Source organism: Dreissena polymorpha, chromosome 3 (genome assembly GCF_020536995.1).
Source record: "Dreissena polymorpha isolate Duluth1 chromosome 3, UMN_Dpol_1.0, whole genome shotgun sequence".
Classification (NCBI taxonomy): domain Eukaryota; kingdom Metazoa; phylum Mollusca; class Bivalvia; order Myida; family Dreissenidae; genus Dreissena; species Dreissena polymorpha.
Genome location: NC_068357.1, coordinates 97,672,672 through 97,697,393, shown reverse-complemented (window position 1 = coordinate 97,697,393; position 24,722 = coordinate 97,672,672). Strand labels below are relative to the sequence as shown.

Below are 24,722 nucleotides of genomic sequence, written 5' to 3'. Positions count from 1 at the left end.
GACTCGTTTTCTCTTCTGAGCAATTCGTTATCATACGCGGTTTTGTTGTGAAATGTAAGAAGTTGTGGAATGCGTTTAAGAAACATCACCACTTCTGTCATGCCTAGGTGCTCAGCGAGTTCGATCATGTTTACCAGACTAGAGATTGACTGCCAATCCGAGTAATCTAGCGTGAGACCGTTACATTGGTACTCAGACAGGTTCATGAGAATTTCAAACACGTTCATCAATTCTTGAACACTGTACTTCGGCTGAATCTTGACATGATTTGTCTTAACGTTAGTGAACATTTTCACAATTGCTGCTGGGTAAGATCTCTGTTCTTTTCCCACATAAAATAAAACCCTGTCTTTGCTTTGTTTAAGCGATTGAATGAGCTTCGAAGTGATTTGAATGCCAATATCGTACTTCAGTTTAGTGAACAAGCGATTCGTGGCTTCGATGTCAGTGACACGATTAATATCTTTAATGTTTATGGTCGACATGGTTGTTGGTTGTGTGCGGGTTTAGCGTTTCTATAGAAAAACTATCCTTAAATAGATTTTTATCTCAATTTTCCAAACCGTAATTTGTGATTGCATAGACAGTTAAACATCCACAAAAAGTCGTGTTTTTTCTTAAGCTGGGCATCACCTCCTATAGTGTTGATCATGACAAGAAAAACATAAACGCCTAGAAGCGAATAAGGACATAGTGACGTGTTTCTCGAATGTTTGTATGTATCGTAAATAAACTTGATGTATGTGGAATTGTTAACTGTACTTTCGTCAAACAATGAGAAAAAATTGTAAGCTTTAAGTCGGTTGTATCCACAAATAGGATCGCCAAATACTGAATCAAAATGGCTTGTAATTTCGCTAGTTGTCAATTTTTTGAACAACGACATGCGTTCATCGTCTTTGAACTCATTGAGAACCATTGTGACACACGTTTGAATTCCACACCCGAGTTTTGAGTTCATTTCTACTAGCTTGCTTTCGAATATTCGTATTTGTTCTTCATATTCTGTTATGTATTGAAAAATGCATAGCGAGCATTCGTGGTAATGTCTAGAGTACATGGGTGAAAGCAAGTAGGTGTTTTGTGCTAACTGTTCGTCTTCGTCAACAATCAAAACCTCGTCGATATCCATTGATAAGGCAACAAATGTTTACAGTTCATTGATACAATTTATTTACAACATATACAAAAAATGTAACACACACACGTCAACATAATCATACAATATTGCAACAACGTAGTCATTCGTCATCATCGCTCAATTCTAGATCACTGAGTATAGTCTTTTCCTTTTTCGGTTTCTTTGCAGCTTTCGTTTCACCAGATTTGCGCATTCTTTTAACAGCCAGACCGTTCATAATTTCCTTTTCATCATCGTTTAGCGTATCTGAGATTTCTGTATCGGAGATGTCGATATCGGCATATTTGCGTTTTTCCTCAACATTGGAAGATTTTATTCGCTCTATTAGCGCAAACATGTTTTCGTCTTCCCCAGAACCGAGTATTTTGTTAATCACATCAATTGGAATTCGATCGAAAACGTTAGAGCTCACAGTCTTCACAACATCGTTCTGCAGGTTTTTTGTTTTCTTGATGCCCTTTATCAGATTCTGCGTTCTTACTTTGAGGCTTTTGTACTGCGCTAGATTGGCATCAATCTGTTTTAGTTTCTCTGAAAGTTCTTCTATCTTCAAATAATCGTTAGGCGACAAGAAGACACCTGACTCGACTTCAGACACCAAATTCCTTTTCACGCCGTGATTCAGTACAGTGTTCGCAAACTGCTGTATTCGTTCTCGGTTGTTCGTTTTCATAACATAACTCGAGGTCAACATTGCTTGTGCCATCGTAGAAAGTGATTGCGAGTGTGCTTATTTTGTTAGCTGCAGCTATATATATATACGCGTGAAAAATAATGCACGTCTTACTTGTTCATCATTGGTTGGAATAATCGAATGTAGTACGCCTCTTTTGCTTTACGCACATGCTTGTCTCGCTCTGTCTCCAAAACGAATACAGTGTAACGTTCTTTTACATCGCACAAGTGTTTCCCACATTCTATCAAATGATCAGTAGCTCGACTATAATGCTGCTCTGTTCGAATATGAGAGTTGTGTGTGTGAATGCGTTTTCTCAGATTAACGGTCTCGCCAATATACTCACCGCCGCAAGTGTTGCACTTCAGAACATATATAACATCTTTTGATTTACAAGTCAAGTTCTCTCCATCTTCCACTATATACACAAAACCGCAATTAAACTGAAAACTATTTCCACTCTTTATTTGAGAACATAAAGTGCAACGCATACCGTTACATGGTTTAACTTTGTAATCCATACAAATTTCGATATTTCGAGATTGTGAATAAAAATGTGTTTATACGCTTTTTGTTACTGAGACGTGAAGATCAGCTGGTACCGTGAAATTGATTCCGTGTTCCTGCATAGCACAAGTAATGTCAAAACACGAACAGTTTTGCGAATTTAGCTGACTGATATGTAGAGTTTTACTAACTTTTGTGAAACAAAACTCGATTGTCAAGTCGAATATGAACACGTTTTCGTCTCCAATATCGTCTAGTATGGTTTCAAAAATGCTTTCGAGCAGTTCTTGTTCATTGATTAAAACACTGATGCATTTAAAAACGTGGATGGAAAATTCTTGAGTGTTACCAATGCTCTCGCGTTCAATGGTATACATGTTGTCATACGAAGTCATTGTGAGTTATGACAATAGCGGATACAAACGCTTTGATATATGTTAACTGTTTACAACAGTATCGTTATGCCGAGCTATGCTGTGTAGTACAATTATGAAGCAAATAGCAGCTATCACAAGCACAATGAATCCACCAACACAAACAGCGACAGTTTCCCAAAACGTTAATTTTCTTAGTCCCGGTTCGTCATTCAATGTACTTTTACCCAACAAAACCTCGCAAATCGTGGGACTGTGTTTGCATTTTTCGGTTGAAATGGTCTTTGATCGCATATCGACATACGTGCATTCTTGTCCACTGTTCGTCCTTTTGTTGTACACAATGAAGTGTTCGCTTGTGACAGAACTGTCATCTATATTTTTTATTTGAAACTTTGCCTCACTCATATTGTGTGCAGTGTTCTGAGTAATGCTAACCAAATATGAAACTAACTTATCATCCAAATCGTAAACACTCGCAATACTTGAGTGCGAACAATTTGCATCAATCCGAAAACATTTGCCATTTTCCGCTTTCACAGCACCAATATCGCAGTACGTGAAATTAGCCAATTGTATTTGTGGTACGCGAATGAAATGACCATTTCTCGCTATAAGCACAGCATTCGTGCTCTCGGTACAATTCTCAATTTGATACGTATTTCTGAATAACGACATACAAATCTTATCAACCGTTGTGCCATCTTTGGTGCTGAAGACAGTAAGTCGATATGATGAAGCCTTTTTCGCGAGAATAACTTCGTTACTCACTTGTTTCACTATTTGACTTAGCATCGCACGTAAAGCATGATTACGTTCGTTGATAATCAAGAGTGTGTATTCACGAAACGGAGAAAAATGCGTATTAGAGGAAATCTTGAATGATGAATCCAAGTTGATGAAATAGCAACGATTGTTATGTACTTTACCGATTGTAGTTGAACGATTACATGTTAGGCAGTAACAATTTTGCAATCCATACGTAGATACTTCTGCAACGGTCTGCTTGTGGTGCTTAATTCCCATTTTATGCTTGTTGATAGCATCTTGCATATTTTGAAATTGTTGGTTAACAATGTTATCGTTTTTAACTGGCAGACTAACGGTGAGTTTTGGCTTGGTAAGAGCATTTTGAATTTTGTGAGAAGTTTGGTTAACAACAGTATTTTTTTTAACTGTTGGACTTATCTTGTTTTTTGGCTTGTTGGTAGAAGTTTGAATATCGTAAAATTTTTGGCTAACGAAAGTATTGGCATTTTGAATATCGTGAACTTTTTGGCTTACGATAGGTTCAACGATAGGTTTGTTTGTTACTGACAGAACTTTAGTGTTTTTGAAAAAAAAGTCAGAAAAATCGATAATTGGTACATTTTCAGCGCTTTGCTTTTCATCCAAATTATCGTCAGAGTAATCCTCATCAAAGTTATCCTCGTCAGAGTAATCCTCGTCAGATTGATCAAAGTCGAACTTATCATCGATTTTTAAGCGGATCTCACTCATTTCTTGCTCTATTTGTGTAATTGTGTCTCGCAATTCTTTGGACTTAGAAGGGATTATTTCCAAACCTAGATCATATTCTTTGATATACTTGGCGACTGACAAATCATTCATTTTTCTCTTCAATAACGCATTTTTGATTCGTGTTTACGCATGATCCTGTTTCTCGGGACTAGCACCTTCTAAATTCACATCGCACCATGTTCCGAACGTTGTACACAGTTCAGTATTAAATCTGATGAAGGCATGACCGTGCATCCCATTTGCACAAATTTCACTTCCATCATAGGTCAATGAAAAATTGTACGGAAACAAAGGTATCCAAGCGTGTGTGTAAATCTCAGTAAACACAGATTCTACAAACTCACTGATAGAGTACGTTTTCGGCTCAATTTGCAATCTAACTAAAAGACTTGGTAAGTCGTAAGTGATAAACATTGATCCCGCTACAAAACCATCAACTACACTGTATACCGGTTTTGAAAACGCTTTTTTCTTGTTCGGACATCTAGATAGACCTATGGATTTGCATTGTTGCTCATGACCTTCTAAACTAAACTCTGGGTTTTGCATCCATTTGTTGAAAAATTGTAAATTTTCTTTGACATCGTCGTATAATGACAAATACTCATAGGTTACGTTTATCAACACATAAAATAAACCATTCGTAACGTCAATCGGTGTGTCCTGTACATGCTTGAAACAAGACGGTTCATAAAAATTTGGTTTAGGACGTCCTAACGCATTTGTTTGTAAAACTAAGGGAAAAAACAGGGCAACTATATGCACAAACATATACATGACGAGTTTTTGATGCATTGTCATTTTGGAAAGTTCCTATATAAGTATTTTCTACAAACAAATTGAAGTTATTTGTCTTCCAGTCATTCACATGGATTACACTACAAATAGCATTCCTATGTGTCTGTGGACAGATTTCCAGCATGTAGAAATAAATACAAGAGAACATTTTGCACATCAATTCGAAACGTACGCAAGACTCAAAGCTTCTCTACAACCAACGAAGTTGATAATGTGTCTATTTGATGAAATTGTGGAATTTGTTTGCAGCAAAACATACATAAGCAAAATCAAGATTCAACATGCGCTAATGGACTCTTGTACTTCAAGAAAAACCTTTTCAATTTGGTCGTTTCTGATCAAAGATGTGACAAAAGAAACCTTGAACGTTCTTGCTACGAAAGCGAACCTGTGTAGATTCGATTTATTGTATAGTTTCATTCATGCCGAAAACTGGGTATGTGGTGCAATTGATTTTCATGGTGTTGAAAAGTCAAAAGATATTGCCAAAGATATTCTTGAAACAGAGCACGTTTTTGAAATGTTTAGCGCACACGCGATGACTAGATATACCAATAAAATTACCATGAGTAATATTGTATCACATCGTGATTGCTCAATAAAACGTATTGTATCATAGCTTGTGTTTTCGTGATTTGTTCAGAACATACTCAAATAACAAACAACACGCAAAATTGTTTCAAGGTTTTTTATTAACACATACAATCGAACACAACAGAACAAACATGCTATAAATTTGGGTCGTTGATAAGCATGTGTTGATTTTCATATCCATCCTTGTGCTACGTACTGATGGTATATATCTTTTGGTTCGTTGATTAGCAATCGATCGTATGCCTCATCGAATGCCTCATAATCAGAAAAATAAATATGGTGGGCCTCTTCTTCCACCTTTTTATCAATCAAATATTCATATGGCGATAGAACATAGGGTACACGTTCAATTTGATTTTGTTCTTCATCATCGACGCCACCGATTTCGTCCGCAAAACAATTGTCGAATTCTTCTTTATATTTTTCCTCCAAAAAACTTTCGTAAGATTGCAAAAACTGATCTTCTATCATATCATCGATATCACGGCTTCTGCAAACCCAACACATTTTTCTATCATGTATCTCTGCATCTTGATCATTGGAACCCTTTTGAAATATGTGATTATCATCGTCGATTTCGCCCCGGTAATATTTTTGCTTTTGATAAAACTGTTCGTAAGATTCGAAAACCTGTTCTTCCAGTATATCGCCAGCATCATTAGTTCTGCAAACCCAACACATTTTTCTATCATGTTTCTTTACATCTTGATCATTGGAACCTTTTTGAGGTATGTAATTATCATCGTCGATTCTGTCCTGGTAATATGTGTGCTTTTGATCTCGTTTTGCATTGCGTATTTTTGTTCTTCGTTTCTTTTTCAGCCTGTTTTCAGCCTTTTTACGCTGCTTTTCAGTTTGTTTTTGATAAGATTTGTAGCGGGTACGAGTACAAGTCTTGTCAATTTTCGCCATTAGCAGCTCATCCAAATCACTATAATTATCGTATTCGTCATACTTTTGGTCATCTTTTGTTTGAAGACTTTCTACCGATTTATTTGAATATTTTTGGTTATCATCGCTAGAATGAACATCTTGATCGCTTTCTGTTTCCACAATTCCATAATTATCTCTTTCATATTGCTTTTCAAACTCGTTTTCCAAGTACCTATCGCATAACTCATAGTCAAGAAATTCAAATTCAAAAGGACAAGCACGACCAAACCGTCGATGACTGAGTCTCACTATTTCTTCTTTGTTCATGTTCCAATCGAACACAAAAGGACAAGCGGGGCACAGCTGTCGATGCCTAACTCTCACATCTACTTTGTCCATATTCCAAATGGAAATGTGCGCATTGCAAAACACGCATCTAACGCAATTAAAAATAGTGTCGGAGAAATTCTCTCTCGTGTCGGAGATGACACAAGGGTCGTAGATGAACCCTTGGCTAGCCAGGTCTTCCTTTGACACGCTGCGTTTGGATGGCCTGTCTTCAAAGGTTTGAAGTCTCTGGTCCATATTTTGATAGCGACTGAAGGCTCGTGGTTCAGATTTTCTAAGCCTCGCAAAACGACTGTACACAGACATGTTTGCAAACAAACGTTCTTAGACTTACTAACGTATTCATCTCCTATTTATACCATTTTTTTGTAATGACTTATGCGATACAACTCTCGTAGTACAATTAGTGTTTGACATTGTATATTGAAAACAAAATTAGCCCGGCAAAATTAGCGGGGGGGTCTTTTTTAAAACCCCACCTCCCTTATTAAACCGTCAGAACATTTTCCGGGCATATCATATAGCGCCGCATCCCGCACCAAAAATGCACACAAGAAAAAAGTGGCTGTGGTTAATCTCAGTAACGCTTCCTTTTGTTCAAACAACCACAGGGGCAGATAATTATTTGTAAATTTTACAAGTTCTTACGTCAGATTGTCACGCTGTCACTCATTACTTTCTTTTTGATGATGAACATACATCTGATCATTTTTAGAATCATGTGTGTCCTACATTTTGGAACAAACAAAGCATGCAAGTGCAGATGCGCTGTTGTAAGGAGGACATTTCAATGTTGCAATCAACCTCAAAATATGTAAACTAAATACAGTTTGTTATTCATACAATGTATTAAACATGTTTGCAAAATTGTAAAATTAAAAATAATATAAAAGTATACTTCTTTGTTTGCAATTAACCGACTCGTCCGAAAGGTTTATATTTTATGTGAAAACAATTATACTTGTCAAAACAACCTTTGCAAAAGATGTTCGTTTTATGTCATGTCATTATGAAAAGTACTTTGTTGAAAACAATACTGGAGCTTTTTACATAAAAATTGGAAGTAATGTAAATAGTGTTGTTCTTTTAAATAAAATGATGAAAACGTTGTATTAGTACAAGCATGCAATTTTATCAGCATATGACGGATTAACTGTGCGTTTAAAGCGTGGAACAACATACTAATGAGTTTGGATGTTTTCCAAAGAGTGCTGGTATTACTGAATACTGAAAGTAAACACACCACACCAACTTGACTTAGGGTCTTTAACTATTTATATTCGCGTATGTAATTTAACCTTATATGCAACAGTAAGAAAACACTGAACTTAACTTTTGTAATGTTCAAGATATGTAGTTTTATATAATTTCAATTACCTTTGTATACTAGTATTTTTACATAATTATAATGATTCAACAATCTTATGGTAATGGCAACGTAAAATGGACAGTTGGTGTTTGTTTAATCTTTACACATATATATCTATAATTATCTTAGCTGGCGTCATATACATGTATTAACTATTAAGAAATGGCATATTATTGAAAAAATAATTTATTTACAAAAGAAATATTGCACACCTACTTTTATTATACTACATGTAAGTTAAAGAAAACCAACCGCAACGCTTATCAAATCTTTGTTTATAGTTACGAAGGTTATTTAAACACCATTACCGAATCTACGATTTTAATCTATGCATGTTCAGATTATAATTAGCAAGTTTGTTCAAATGTATAACACAATTTAATATAAATATATATTAATTTAAATAAAACGTACAATTGTGTGTGTAGTCCTTTAATTTTAAATATATTTTGAAAAATTAAGAATGTCATTTACCAATTCCACCAGATAGGACATGGTTTACATGATAATAAAACTTATTTAAAGACAATTACTCGAGCTAACAAATTGCGTGGATTTGGAGAGCACAATAGTAATCACCCCAACCCATGTTGAAAGCACCCCACAGAATGAGGCAATCTTGATCCGGAGTATGACTCTCTGCGACGCTGTAGAAACTAGTGTAGTTCAGCATCTGGTGGTTGGGGTACCATCTCCACGGGCCCTCAACCTCGAGGTCACTTGCTCCCATCCAGAAGGAGTTTCGTGTTCCGAGTTCACCTGCATCACAAGTTAAGAGCTGAACGAGTTAACACATGCTTGATTCCTTAATTTAAAAACTTCAATAGACAAATGTGTTTCTTTTCAAAGAATAATTATAAGAAAAAACAAGCTAAACACTTACCGTTGTTTATACATTTGTAACTAGACATACCAAAAATATTAAACGATCTAAATCAATGAAGCTGAATAAGTGTTTAATCGTATGCGAAACTGTTTATTGCTTGTTTGTACTTTTGAACAATCTGCGAGCAGTATCTTTGATGAACATATCTTCAGCTCTGGTCTCCACAGTTACCAAGTGTGCATTCCTGTGTGCGTGGCGATGTGACTGACAGAAGTTCTGCAAATAGTCGTAACTCATAATCTAATGTTAGCGCCTACTAATACGCGTGTGTTTATTACAAGGGTATTATAGTAAAAATTATAACCACTTGAGTTGGTGTTATATGTATAAACAATTACATGAGATTCGCTTTTTAAATTACTTCTATCTTACAATGGCCTCTGTCCAGGAAACGTTGGCCTCGTCAGCAAACAGATAGCAAGAACCTTCGAAAACGATCCAGGCATTCGGACAAAAGCCCCTTCCTCCAGCGCCCTCTGCAAACATATATGTTTACAGCTGATTTTAATTCATTTAGGCAAATGTCTAAATGTGTGGTAAAAAGGTATACCACACAATAAGGTGTTTTCTTATATAAAAATACAGAAATTAACTTAAGTTAATATAAATTGTGTTTTTTTTTAAATACAATATGCTTAATTGTGTTCGTGTGTTTTATTATTTATTATTGTTATTATACGGCATAATATAATCACTGTTTTATTGCCTTTAACAGCGCGATCTTCATGATCCATGTAATATGCTACACAAAACACCCGACAAAAACAATCAGTCACACTCTAAGATGTGATTGACAAACCATATCCCATTTTGAACAATCCTTCGAAAATTTAAAAACCAGATGATTAAATAAAGTTGGCAAAATATTGTGAATATGACAAATTATAGGAAATCAACAGAAACGAATGTGTACATACATGTTAATAAATCTTGTGTAGTAGAAAAGGTCAAATACGAGATTGCAATATAGATTTATACAGAATTAAGTTAATAATGTATAACTGAATTGATGAACAAGCATGTGTTACTTTTTCAGTACAACAACTAAACTGTTGAGCACAAACTGTTGTATATGTAGTACAATCCTGTATAAATACATGGAAAAAAATCCAACTCAATCTGAAGCAGGTAACACGAGACCCCCGACATTCTTTTGTTATTGGCATAGTATCCTCCCTATGTATGTTTCATGGGTTATACAAATATACAGAAATAAATTTCCTGTATTCAACATACACCAGGCTTAACTTACACTGAAATTTTAACAGCATACACTTGCATTCCCTTTATTCATTAGCTATATTCGAATGAAGGCAAAGAAGTAAACATTGATTTTATGGATTTATTAAATCTATAAAACTTTGACAGTATACAAATCCAAATGTGCCTTCTAGCCGATGGGAGCCACATTCTCAAGAAAGCTCAAGTGGTTCTCGATCATGCAATGAAAAGGAGCATTCAGTGCATTTAATGGAATACATATATGTTCGTCAGCATCGGCATGGTAAACCCATCAACACATTTGCAAAGCTTTAAACTAAACAACACTGTTTTCTGAACACCTCCCGATATGACTAGCAGCAATATGATGAGATTTTCTTGGGCATTCTTGCGTACAGAGGTGGGTATACCTAATTAAAATGAAATGATTTCAAGTTAAATGTATACCATTTTGAATTTATAAGCAGGATAACTTGATTCAAGAAAAAGTTATTTATACAAATTGTAAGGTCATCCTAGAAACATGATGCATCATTCTTTTGAAATCTTATCCTATACTTAAATCTGTCGAAAGACGAAAATAACCAAAATCTCTTAAAAAGTCCATTTTAGTATCAAGGAATTCATAAAAAAAATACACGCAATATATGTAGACGTTTTCTGCTGGTTACTAGTGTGTTTTGCCTTACAAGTTAAAAATGCATTATCTATAGAATATCGAATATATAACACGTTGACTGAAGAAAAGTAATAATGACATGTTATGAGCAAAGCTGATGAATAGGTATTACACCAAATGTTTAAAAGAAACATATTTTACCACAATTTGAAAAGAACTTTGAGATATTTCGAAGGAAAAGCTGACTTTATTGTGCAGATTGGATGAAATATCCAACTGCAGTAACAGTATAAATCTCAAACAAATGTGTATTCTAGTATTTTCGGAAAAGCATACTCTATTTCACATATCGGGTGGGCACTTGTTTAATAGAACTGATCATCACATTCTATGTTGTAATCTCCCCATATAAACAGGCAATCTTATTCTGGAGTCTGACTCTCTGAAACGTTCCCAAAATTAGTGTAGTTTAGCCTCTAGCGGTTGGTGTTTGTAGGTCCTTATACCGAACCCCGCTACACACACACCCTCCATTTCAGAATTGTTCCACGAATTTCCTACTACCACGACATCTGTGAAACGTCGGACACATAAAAACCATTGTAGGTTTTTTTTAGGCGCCAATGTTTGGAATCAAGTCTAGCTAAAAAAAAATTTAAGTACCAATTGCGCCTGTGAAATAAAAATAGTACATTGGGCAAACTATATGGATTACGACCGATGGAGCTATTGAAATATAACATAGGGAACCGCCAGATACTAGTAGTAAAATGAATATTTGATAAGGAAAATAATACCAAGGGCCAGATAGGCAAACATCATCTTACAGTTTGCCGTTATAAAATTTGGAACATAACTCATGACCATGGCAAGCCTTTGAGAACGAATCGTTTTATTGCCTGAGATACAAAATGTTTTTCTTGTTGGGGGTTTTCAATTCCGATAAACAGTACTCACTTGATAATTATATATATATGTGCATTTTTCTGTTGTTGCTCCGCGTTTTGTTTACTCTATAAATCTATAACATTTATTTTGTGACTTTTGAAGAAATTGAATGCATTTAGTAAGAGAACACATTTAAAAACACGTTAACAAACATGTTATGAACTCACCTTGAAATGTATGGTTCGGTCTGAGCAGAAGCCCTTCAAAATCATCAATACGTTTCAACGCTTGCTCCGTTTTTAACCATCTTTCCCAACATTTTCTTCTCGTAGTTGAAATGAGAACATTCGGGCTCTGTTGTTTCAGACACAACTACCAAAAGGACTACCATCAACATCAACGATATTATCGCAATTTGAATGCATAAGACGTGCATAGAACACGTTTACCGGTGTACGAATGCTTACTGTTCGAGATTACTTGATGGCTCTATTTATATATACGCCAACGAGGAGTAAGTAAGAGAGCCATGATTCCCTAGATTGCTTGCCTGATGAAACTTTGTCAAGTTGATTATGAATACATGTACTTAATTGAGTTATCACCAGCATTTTCAAATTTGCACATGTGGCCGACACTTTGACACTATTAGAAAAAGTTGGTAACTCATTACATAATTATAAAAAAACATATTAATGTTTCAATATGTTTCATATTGATTGAGAGTTTGAACAATCAACCACAGTAAAATAAATATTTTAATAACTTTGTTATTTCAGACAAATACAACTTATTTAAGCTTTTTTTATGTTATTTTGTTTCTCGGCTGTGTTTTATTATGAAACAGAACGCACGTAGGAATTCGCTTGAAGGCAAGCTTACAAAAATCTCTGTAAACGAATGTAAACTTTCTGTTTTTTATTCTAGTAGTAATTGTAGGTTTTCTATTTGACTATATCTGTAAGATTCCATGGTAGCTTTTTTCAAGACAGTCCGATTCCTGTACATATCCTTTTCCAATGTTCAGTCTTCAAAGGTTGCACACAGTAGAACATTTTTTCTTACTAGTCGGACTAAGCATACTAACAAATCTCTCTTCCACCTAATTTGTTATACAATAGTCTAAAGATACATTGCTAACTTAATTAAATATATTGTAATGATGGGCCATAGTTCTTTGTGTACTAATAACTTTACAAACATATTTCATTATCGTGTTAAAAGGTTTTCCGTTGCTAACAACACTCGAAGTCTAAAATTATGTGCGTATCGTACGGTTCCCTCATATCATGCGTCTGATGGTATCGATCTTTTTCTTTACAATAAGAACGAGGCTGTCGTAATGACCTCACATGCATGCGCTCCGAGTATTTTGTTTTACTAACATTACTACGCCTAAAAATAAATAAACACAACCAAAATGAGGAAAAAACAGTTAGAATTGCAATTCAAAATCTTACATCAACGAAACTAATCTAAATATATCCATATTGCATACATTTTATTGTTCTTCTTCATTAAGTTTCCGCATATTTTACGAAGTGAAGCACACAGCTTCGCTAGTGTAAACACAATACTTTCATTTATTTGGTATACTAAAAAAATCACTTTTTCCCGATTCTCAGAAAATGTTGCATGAAACATTGTAGAAAAATAAATTTGCGCGCACTCTCGCGTCAGGTGATAAACACATGTGTATTGGGAATAATCCATGCCTATCGGTCGATAATCTTATCAATTCTTTTAATCGCAACACATGCCAAAATTTATGTTGGCCTTAGGCCTATTGCAATCGAGTACTTGTCCTTTTTGGTGGGATGTCTCGATTCCAGGTAACCACCCGCGTAGTGAATGCTATTGCGGGTATGTATTGAACTATCAGCTTTGCGTGATTATACACGCATTAAATAAACAATTGTGACATTTATTCAACGGGAATTACATAAATCTTGGAAGGTATTGTTACATTGTTTGCATTAATTTAGAAATGGTGTTGCTCGTTTCCTTAACCGCTTAATACGGAAGATAGTATTCGATTCTCACATCATGTTTTTAGAGTTTTACGACTGAATTAGGTTTACGTTTATTCGGGTGAACTTATGAAACCGTATTACAAATAAAAAGGAAAATCACACTACTTCCTGAAGTTAAAGTTACTTGCATATGATTGCTTAGTATTCCAAGTTTAGAATTGGCAACCGCAACTAAAATATACAACGACAGGAAGCAAATGCAGACATACAATAATACATAACTGTTGTGAATGTGTTGATATAATGCAACCTTTTTATGTCATAAAAGCCTCATTCATTATCGTCATTATCGAATTATCGACTAATCAGGATCGCTTGCATAAGAGTCAAAATAATCGCATGTTCGACATAAAGTTTATTAGCAAAATCTGCAATTTGTAAGCCTCATGACAGGTCATCAACAAATATGAGTGTTTTGCAAGACATTAAAAAATACTGTTGTTCCAAAGGATAAAGGGCAGTGTATACATTTTTTTTAACGAATGTGCAGTTCATGTGGAACGTGGTTCTAATACATTAAAAATAATAAAAATGTCAACACAAGAGAGAGAGAGAGAAACACTTAGAGATTCTACATTTGATTAAAGAACTTGTATTTTAATAGCACCTGCTGTCAACACTTTTGTAAAATAATTGTAAACATATTCTATATATTTTTCTAATGCTAATCTTTTTGTGTTTCCACTTTCGCATGAATACAAGTTATTGCATTATGATCAAGATAATCTCCCCTCACTTATGTTTACTTGTGTTCCCATACAATCAGAAGGTCACACGAAAATTTGTTTAATACAAACAAGAACTCAAGTTCTGAAAAGATGCTGTCACTCATAATGCACAAATCGGCTTTTTTGCGTTGAAAAGTCTAAAATTTCGATAGAAGTCACACAACTGTGCGTTTGTGGCTTGTCTTATGTATAGTTTTTTCGTAGTCATCATTTCAGTTCTTCACAACAACAAAAGTTAGGTAGGTAATTACATAAATAAGAGAGAAAGAGAAAGATGGATACCAGTTCAAAAACGTTGAATGAACGAAAATCAATTATATAACAATGTGGCATCAGTATGTATGCAATATGTATGCGCTATGTAGCCTGGGGCGAAAGCGCGCATCACTGTACCGCGACGACCAAAGTTGCGATCTAATACGGTATTATTATCAGTAATACCCTGTTCTCTTAAACCGACAATTGCTGATGTTGGTTGTCTTTTAAAACGTTTAGTTAAAAAAAAATGTAAATGCTCATAATTGATATTGTATAGGTTTATTGAATTTAAATCAATTATTATTATTGTCTGTCTTCGGTTTGCTTTTCCTTCAATTGAGGAAAACGCCGTGCTCATAAAACGTATCGTTAACTTTTTAAAAATCAACATAATAACGCTCAGGCATCTATGTAGTTGACAGTTTCACAAGCGGAATAAATTCAGTACGATAACGAATAGTCCGCTCTTTTATCCGCTTCGGCATTTGAAAATATCCAATTAATTGTCTTTCCGGCAACGCGGATGAATCAATAATTTAACACACATAAGCCTGTAAAACCTGTAATTCGAAAGTGAAATTGAAGCTTTTCTTGCCGAATAATGTTATAAAGTTAATTAATGAAATTGTCATTAATTAGTTGAATTCATATTGGCTTTGTTATTGAGCTTTAGACAGCCAAATTGGCCTGAGGCCGCAGGCTCAATAACAAAGCCAATATGAATTCAACTTATTCAAAACATTATATTATTGTGGTATATAACAATCGTTAAACTTGTGAAACAAAATAAATCGTGCCAAAAGCGAATTACATCGAATAAGATATTATACAAAGCTATGCACAAGTAATGTTTATCATAGTATAATAGTGTTAGTCATGCAACCACATAAAACCTTTAAATATAATATTGTATAAATAAGACTTTTATTCAATTAACATTAAACACAGCGTAATACGCTTAAACATAGTACTATACTTACACTGAAACAGGTTGCAGCATGAAAAATGTAAACAGTACTTTTATATTGTTTTAATTGCGGATTGCTATTAATGTTTACTATATAAACGTAATAAATTTTGTTATTCAGGGAATGTGTTAAATGTAATAGTAATTCATCAAAATACGCCTTATTTGTTTGCAAATTACCGACTCGCGCGGATGATTTATATTTCATGTAAATTACATTATAACTTTCAAAACCTCTTGCAGAAGGTGATCAATTCAAGTGATTACGATATGACAAGTTGTCAACAACGGGTTCTTCAAGTCCATAACATTTGCATTAATATGAATAATACGCATAAAATAGTGTTATTCAAAAATGAATAGAGCATTGCATATATACCAGTATTGCATTGTATAAGCTTATAACGGATTACCGCGTGTAAAGCGTGTTAAAACATACATATAGGATAAATAAGACAATCTTAACGACAACAAATGAACAGGCTTATTAACAGATTCGTAATTTAATTTTAAAAGTTGAAGTTTCGTGCTTTTGGTTGAAATATATGCTAACATACATAATTTTAATTCGTTCGCTCATATGCAACATATTTCATTGAATATTTAAGCGCAAATGAATATAAGGTATTGTGTTCAGCTCATAGTAATTTACTTTCACAAACGTTTTTTTTCTGTTCCAACACACGAGCCAAGCAAGATAAGTGTTTGTAAAATGTACAAGTAATAAGTCAGAATTTCATGCTGTCACATATCACTTGTTACATGTTATCATTTTTGTAATCATTATTGCCTTACATTTTGGAACAAACAACGCATGCAAGTGCAGATGCGCTGTTGTAAGGAGGACATTTCAATTTTCCACACGTCGGGAATACAAAGTGGAACAGCGCCCCATCTGTGTTTACAACATTACTTCTTTGGGCTGCTTCAGCATCCTTGTCAACACATACATATTGCTTGTTGTTAGCATGAGTGTCGCGCTCAGTCATCAGAAAACCGCGGTACTCCAGTTTCCATCCACTGTAACACGTTTTCTTTGCTGGAATCATAATGGTTGTTGTAGCGTTTGTGAAACAAACAGCGCAGGGTACTTCATGGTCTGCCAATGAAGATAAAGCTGTTGCTCCGTGAGTCTGATATTCGGACCCGACTATGTTGCTTATATAGTCGGCTCTTGTGACAACAGTCTCCAGTTCAGGCTCTGCAGGAAGACACTGATAATCTGCTGCCCCTCCGCTGATAGAATAATGAGTGCCCGCAGCAATTCCATTGTACACGAGACTGTTGTTCGAATGAGGACACGATGATCGACCCCACCGAATATAGGATGCCCCATTTGAGGTCATGGACAGTTTGGAATCAAGTCTTGCTTCAATTTCTTTTAAAGTACCAATTGTGCCTGTAAAATAAGTATAATATATTTATCAAATTATAAAGATTGCAAACATTATTATGCTATTAAATGCTATATTTTGGTACATGTATGTCAGAATCAAGTTCGAACATGGAACGACAAGAAATACATATTTTGAAAGGAAAATAACACCCAGAGCTAGATGGCAAATATGCCTAAAGCAACAGCATTTCACAGTTCTCAATTATACAATTTATTTTTTGAAAAATACCCCATGGCCATGGCACGGCGTTGTGAAAGAATTCGGATACACGCTGAAATACCAAAGTGTTGTTCTTGTTGTTTTTTACATTCCGAAATATAGTATGCATTTTATCATGACATATATACTATTTTTGTTGTTGCTCCGCGTTGTTGTTACTCTATAATCATGTTTTGTTACTAAAGCAAAACTCGAATGCATGAAGCAAGAAAAAAATACATTAACACATGTAAACAAATCTGTAATTAACTCACCTTGAATTGTGCGGTTCTGTCTGAGAAGTAGCCCTTCAAAATCATCAATACGCTTCAACGCCTGCTCCATTTTGAATTCATTCCGCACCATCTTTTCTAACAATTTCTCCTCGTAGTTGAAAGGAGAACATAAGGGCTCCGTTGTTTCAGACACAACTACCAAACATAGTACCATCAACATCAACGATATAAACGCCATGTTCATGCATACGCCGTAGTAAGAACGCGTTTGCCAGTGTACGAATGGCTTCTGTTCGAGGTTACGTGATGGCGCTATTTATATATACGCCAACGAAGAGTAAGGAAGAGAGCGGTTAGTCCCTCGATTGCTTACCTAATGGGATTTTGCAAATAATTACATGTACTTAATTGAGTTATCACCAGCATTTTCAAATTTGCACATGTGACCGACACTTTGACACTTTCAGAAAATAGTTGGGAACTCATTTCATAATTGTAACACATTTTCATGTTTAAGTATTGATTGGAAGTATGAACAATCAACCACAGTGTAATAAATATTTGATTAGATTTGTAATTTCAGACAAATAAAACCTATTCAAGCTTTATTTTCGATGTTGTCTTTTTTATCGGTGGTGTTTTATTATGAAACAGAACGCACGTAGAAATCCGCCTGAAGGCAAGCTTACTAATATTTTTGTAAACGAATCGAAACATTTTGTTTGTGAGTTCATAAGTAATTGTGAGTTTTATATTTGACTATTTCTGTAAAACTACCAAGATCCCATAATATCTTTTCTCAAGACAGCACGATTCTTGTACATATCTTTTACCAATTTTCAGTCTTAGGGGGATTAAGCATATTTACAATCCTTCTTCCACCTAATTTGTTTTACAATATTCTAAAGATACATCGCTAGCTTGATAATTTAATATATTGTAATGATGGGCCATAGTTCGTTATGTACTTTTAAGTTTAAAAACATATTACATTATCGTGTAAAAAGGTTTTCCGTTGCTAACAACACTGGTAGACTAAAATTAAGTTTGTATCGTTCGGTTCCCTCATATCGTGCGTCTCCTGGTATCGATCTTTCTATTTACAATAAAAATGAAGCTGTCTTAATGACGTCACATGCATGCGCTCCGAGTATTTTGTTTTGCTATCATTACTACGCTTGAAAATAAATACAAACACAACCAAAATTAGGAAAAAAACTGGTAGAATTGCATTTCAAAATCTTACATCAACTAAACTAATACAAATACATCCATATTGCATACATTTTACTGTTCTTTTTCATGAAGTTTCCACATATTTTGCGAAGTGAAGCAGACGACTGTGCTAGTGTAAACACAAAACTTTTATTTATTTTATTTATTTTAAAAAACATTCACTTTCTCACAATTCTCAGAACATGTTGCATGAAACATTATAGTAAATGAAATCTACGCGCACTCTCGCGTCAGATGATAAACACATGTTCATTGGAAATTCCCCGTCCCAATCTGTCGCTAATTTTATCCATTCTTTTAAAAGTAACACATATGCCAAAATTTATGTTGGCCTAAGGCCTATTGCAATTGAGTACTTGCCCACTTTGGTGTGATGTCTCGATTCCAGGTAACCACGTACGTAGTGAATGTTATTGCGGGTATATATGGAACTATTTGCTTTGTGTGATTTAACATGCTGTAAATAAACAATTGTGAGATGTATTCAACGGAAATTACATGAATATTTGAAGGTATCTCGTTTATTATTGCATTGTTTGTTTTAATTAAGAAATGATGTTGCTTATTTCCTTAACCGCTTGACACGGAGGATAGAATTCGATTCACACATCATGTTTATGGGGTTTTACAACTGAATTAGGACTACGTGTATTCGGGTGAGCTTATAAGGCCATATTATAAATAAAAAGGAAAATCACACTATTTTCTGAAGTGCAAGTTACTCGCATTTGATTGATTGGTATTCCAAATTTATAATTGACAACCGCAACTAAATATAAAAACAGGAAGCAAATGCATTCAAACTCGTCTAACCTGACTATAACGACCGGACAATTATCTTAAAGCAAACACAAAAAGAAACGCAAACAGGAAAGAAAATTCTGTTTAATGCAAACAATACCTCAATTCCGGATGCTGTCGTAATTCAAACTTTTTTTACGAACATAAACGGGACCTAATAAATATTATGATGTGTGCTCTAAATGTTTGAACAAACAATTCATGCAAGAGCAAATGCGCTGCTATGTGGAGGACATTTCAATGGTGCATACGTCGGGAATACAAAGTTGAACAACGCACCATTAGTTTTTGATGCCCGTTTTCCTGGTGCTTCCTCTTCGTCATTGTCAATATACGTATATTGCTTATTGTTAGAATGAATATCGCGCACAGACATATGAAAAACCCGTTTCTCGATTTGCCATGCTCTGTAAGACGTTTTCATCGTTTGAATCAAAACCGTTGTTAAGACTCTCTTTCCTATATGTAGCGAGGTAGTATACATGTTTAGTAATCTTGCAAAGACATTACATGTACGTTTTTCCTTACGTTGTTTTGAAACAGTATTATTCTTAAATTTAGATGTATGCAAACCAAGAAACACGTTGTATCAAGAGCAGTAACACTATAATTGTAAAACAAACTTTTAAATTTCCGTTTTAAATTATACTCCCACCATCTATTCCAATAATTTTTCCTTGTTGTTGAAGGGTACTATTTTAACGCCAGTCTGATACATGAAACGCAATTTTACAAAACCGTTTTTTCCAATAATGTATTCTGGGTGTGTTTCGTTGATGATTCTAATAAAATACACAGTTATAACAGTTTTTATGATTATTGCTCTGAGTTTAATTAGTCATTAACTAGAGCGGAATTAAATTGATACCCACTGCGATTCCCCCAACATATAAAAAGGGAGTGCCTTGCCTTTCGGCGGTTAAACGCTTAAATGAATTAATTAGATAGTGTGTTGGCTCACTGAGATTTTTAAGTTGTTCATATGACAATACGTGTATAAGGAAACTTCTAAGCTTCATAGTAACCACTTAAAAGGTGTCACATCCATTTTGGCAAAGGTAATATGGACTAAACACGGACTATGATTACGACTGACTCACGACAAATTGTACTATATTCAGGTGAGCTATACAAAAGCGTAATCATAACTTCAAAAGTTAAATGATGCATTAACTTGGTGTATATGTTGGTATAACACGTTCGGCCCAGCTTCACAGTTCTAAAGAAAACTGCACGAAAACGTTCAGACGTTTCTCAGAGAGACAAATAGGCTGATATTTTTTGACAATTATTTGAATAACTTGTAAATGTTTACATTAGTCGTATGCTATCACTGTCCTCTCTCTTTGTGAATGGCAGTATTTTAATTACATTTTAACAAATTATAGAAAACACCGGAATAATGTTTGAACATGTATCATTATACTTAAAATGTTGTTATTTCACTTTGTGTTGAAAAATACGATCATTTTGACATGTTACGCAGATATCCTTACAAGTCGCTAATTCGCAAACGTACTGAGCGATCGAATGAAGCTTGCGCATTGATATAACAAACACAATCTTGCGTACAATTAAAAAATGCATACGTTTTGTGAATTCGTAAAACTTATGAGTGAAGACATGTTGTAACGTATTTCCTTGTAATTTGCAAAATATAAACTTATCATATTTTGAAGAAGTGTTTATTGAAGAAATCATAAACACGATTGTTATAATGTAAATGTGTAGAACAATAGCGTTATTACGTTACATTGTTTTCCATAAATATCAACCTTATTTGATTGCAAATTACCGACGTGTGCGTATGGTTCATATTCCATGTCGAAACAATTACATTGTTCAAATCTTAACTTGCAGAAGTTGTTCGTTTAATTGGTTAAATTATGAGAAGTCATCGGAAGTCACCAAGGAAGAGAATATTAGTAATTACAAGATTTGCATTTTATCAGCATACGAAGATATGTCTGTACGTGTAAAGCATGGTAGAGCATACATGGATATAAAAAGTTATTAACGACCGAATAGACAATAGGGTCATTAACAACTCTAGATTCGTTATTTATACTCAAAAAGTCTCAAATTTGTTCAATCAGTTTAAAAATCACAGTTAACTTAGTTTATTTGATCGCTCAGGTGAAATATATTTATACGATATATGAAGCATTTTGTTTCGATCATAGTCATACACTCTTATTAACGTGTGTTACTGTTCTAACGCACAAACAAGGCCAGATAATTGTTTCTAAAATATTCTTTAGTCAGAATCTCATGCTGTCACTCTGTCGATGATAAACACATATTTTATCATGTTTTGACATCTTGATTGCCCTAAATTTTGGAATAAACAACGCATGCAAGTGCAGATGCGCTGTTGTAAGGAGGACATTTAAATGTTCCACACGTCGGGAATACAAAGTGAAACAGAGCGCCATTATTATCTGCTGCATTACTTCCCTGGGCTGACTCGGCTTCCATGTCAACATATGCATATTGCTTGTTGTTAGCATGCGTGTCGCGCTCAGTCATCAGAAACCAGCGGTACTCCAATGTCCATCGGCTGTTACACGTTTTCTTTGCTGGAATCATAATGGTTGTTGAAGTTTTTGTTAAACAAACAGCACATGGCACTTCGAGGTCTACCAATGAAGACAAGGCTGTTGCTCCGTGTGTATGGTACTCTGACGCGTGTATGTTGCTTATATAGTCGGCTCTTGTGACAACAGTTTCCAGTTCAGGCTCGGCAGGTAGTGGAAGTCGGCGGCTCCTCTGCTGATAGAATGGTGAGTGCCTGCCGCAAATCCATGGTACATGAGACTGCTGTTCTGATGAGGGCACGATGATCGACCCCATCGGATATATGTTGCTCCAGTTGAGGACATCGATAATTTGGAATCAAGTCTCGATTCAATGTCTTTTTACGTACCAATTGCGTCTGTAAAATAACTGTCATACATTAATAAAATTATTAGAATTGCAAACATTATTACGCTGCAAGCTATATTTTGGTACATGTATGTCAGTATCGACATGAGATATGGAACGACAAGAAATACATTAAAAAAAATAACACCCAGAGCCAGAAGGCAAATATGCCTAATGAACAGCATTTCACAGTTGTCAATTGTACAATTTATTACAATGTATTTGGAAAATATCCAATGGTTGTAGCAAGCCGTTGGGAAAGACTTTTGTTACGCGCTTATATACCAAAATGTTATTCTTGTTGCTCTGTTTAATTCCGAGAAACAGTATGCATTTTATCATAACATATATACCATTTGTGTTGTTGGTGTGCGTTGTTTATGGTCTATAATCTTTTTTTGTCACTTATGCAAAAAAATAATACATGAAGCAAGAAAAAAAGGCATTGACACATGTTAACAAATCTGTTATGAACTCACCTTGAATTGTGCGGTTCTGTCTGAGAATAAGCCCTTCAAAATCATCAATACGCTTTAACGCCTGCTCCATTTTGAATTCCATTCTCACCATCTTTTCCAACAATTTCTCCACGTATTTGAAAGAAGAACACTTTGGCTCCGTTGTCTCAGACATATCTTACAAACATAGTACCATCAACATCAACAATATAAATGCCATTATTATACCAACGAAGTACTTTTTACGCGTTTTCCGGTCTACGAATATCTCCTAGTGGCATTTACGTCATTGCTCTATTTATATAAACGGTCACAAGGAGTTAACAAGAGGCCGTCTGTCCATCGATCACTCTCCTGATTGAGGAATAAATTAAATATTAACCCATTTATGCCTAGCTTCTTGAAAAAAGGCCTTGGCAAACAACGTAGACCCAGATGAGACGCCGCATGATGCAAGAAACATAAGAAGCCATGGTTTGACAAATATTTGATTTAACATATTGTTTATATTGCAGTTTAAAAGCAATTGATGGTAGAATATATAAAATGTATTAAAACGTATAATATTCAGTTGTATAACCGATAATGAATTGTGGTATTTAATGGAGAAATGTCATTTATTTAGACTGTTAATCATGTCAATCAAATTATGTTTATTAAACAATATGTGCTTCTTTGACTTGAAACTAAGCTGAGTTTTACTAAGCTGATAAGAATTCTCAAACAAGCCTAGTCCATACACTGCACGTGTAGTTTAAAGGGACCTTTGCACAGATTTTGGCATGTATTGAAGTTTACCATTTAATGTTTTATATTGATAAATGTAAATATTGGATCTAAAAAGCTCAAGAACACAAAAAACAATATTAACATTTAAGAAAGAAAAAAGTAACCCTCAACTGGGCTCGAACCACTGACTTTGGAGTAAAAGTCTATCGATTAGACCGCTCGGCCATCCGCGCTCAAACAATGACCGATGTATTGTATACTTTATATAAGCAATACTTGAAGTATCACACAATATAACGAAAACAACAAAACTCTCTCAATTATTCAATCGTATCGCGTTTAACGCTTTATTATTATCAGATTTTAAATCGTGAAAAGATTTATATTATGGATATTTTAGAGCATGGTTAATGTTCAGTATTACTATTTCCTCACAGATATCATAACTACAACGAACATTTGCGAATCTGAAACATTTTTTTTATTTTGTCATATAACCAAACGTGGCAAGGCCCCTTTAATATACAACTTGTACTTAATAATAATACAATATAGTAGTTAATTGTTTTCCTGCTGTTGTGTTTTAATTAGCAAATGGGGATGATTGCAATACCAAGCATGTTTGTTATATATATCTAAGTCGATAAAATAAACAATTATAAAGTATAACAATCAAAATAATTGGCCATCCCTCTATTAAGCGGTAACATGTCTTAGGCAGTTTCAGCTTTATTCCACCGACTTTTGAAACATAGTATGTCTTAAACTTACAACCAATGCTATTATAACGTGTGTACATTTCTGAGTTTAACATACTAAATCATTAGGACAGTGCATCTTAATAAGGATTTTTACAGCATGAAAATATTGTTGTTATTGGAACATATCAATGTCATACCGGACTTGCGTTGTTACTACGTTCTTACGGCGACCTCGTTAAC

General features: G+C 34.7%; 2 protein-coding genes across 3 annotated transcripts; both read right to left on the bottom strand.

The window, feature by feature from the left end:
- Positions 1–8,634: 8,634 nt before the first annotated feature.
- LOC127872434 (perlucin-like protein) lies at positions 8,635–9,896 on the bottom strand. Its single transcript, XM_052415765.1, has 4 exons — positions 9,887–9,896; positions 9,460–9,563; positions 9,195–9,303; positions 8,635–8,960 (listed from the first exon to the last, which is right to left on the bottom strand). Exons 1-4 carry the CDS (start codon positions 9,894–9,896, stop codon positions 8,740–8,742), a joined length of 444 nt encoding a protein of 147 aa, XP_052271725.1. The 3' UTR covers positions 8,635–8,739.
- Positions 9,897–15,937: 6,041 nt separating this feature from the next.
- On the bottom strand, positions 15,938–23,206 carry LOC127874045 (short-chain collagen C4-like). Of its 2 annotated transcripts, none has more exons than XM_052418156.1 (2): positions 23,074–23,206; positions 15,938–17,200 (listed from the first exon to the last, which is right to left on the bottom strand). In XM_052418156.1, the coding sequence occupies exons 1-2, from the start codon at positions 23,162–23,164 to the stop codon at positions 16,593–16,595; spliced, it is 699 nt and encodes a 232-aa protein (XP_052274116.1). In that variant the 5' UTR covers positions 23,165–23,206; the 3' UTR covers positions 15,938–16,592. The 2 variants fall into 2 exon arrangements, with proteins under 2 accessions (XP_052274116.1, XP_052274115.1); XM_052418155.1 differs by lacking the exon at positions 23,074–23,206 and adding an exon at positions 17,672–17,915.
- Between the last annotated feature and the right edge of the window lie 1,516 nt (positions 23,207–24,722).

What these genes read in the sequence shown, in the direction of transcription:
- LOC127872434 (XM_052415765.1), bottom strand. An exon ending in TTTCCTGGACAGAGGCCATT is followed by an intron (nt 9,304 to 9,459) that starts GTAAGATAGAAG and finishes GACTATTTGCAG; the next exon opens with AACTTCTGTCAGTCACATCG. An exon ending in TGCTCGCAGATTGTTCAAAA is followed by an intron (nt 8,961 to 9,194) that starts GTACAAACAAGC and finishes CTTGTGATGCAG; the next exon opens with GTGAACTCGGAACACGAAAC.
- LOC127874045 (XM_052418155.1), bottom strand. Translation starts at nt 17,876, where the DNA reads ATGAACATGGCGTTTATATCGTTGATGTTGATGGTACTATGTTTGGTA. An exon ending in ACAGAACCGCACAATTCAAG is followed by an intron (nt 17,201 to 17,671) that starts GTGAGTTAATTA and finishes CTTATTTTACAG; the next exon opens with GCACAATTGGTACTTTAAAA.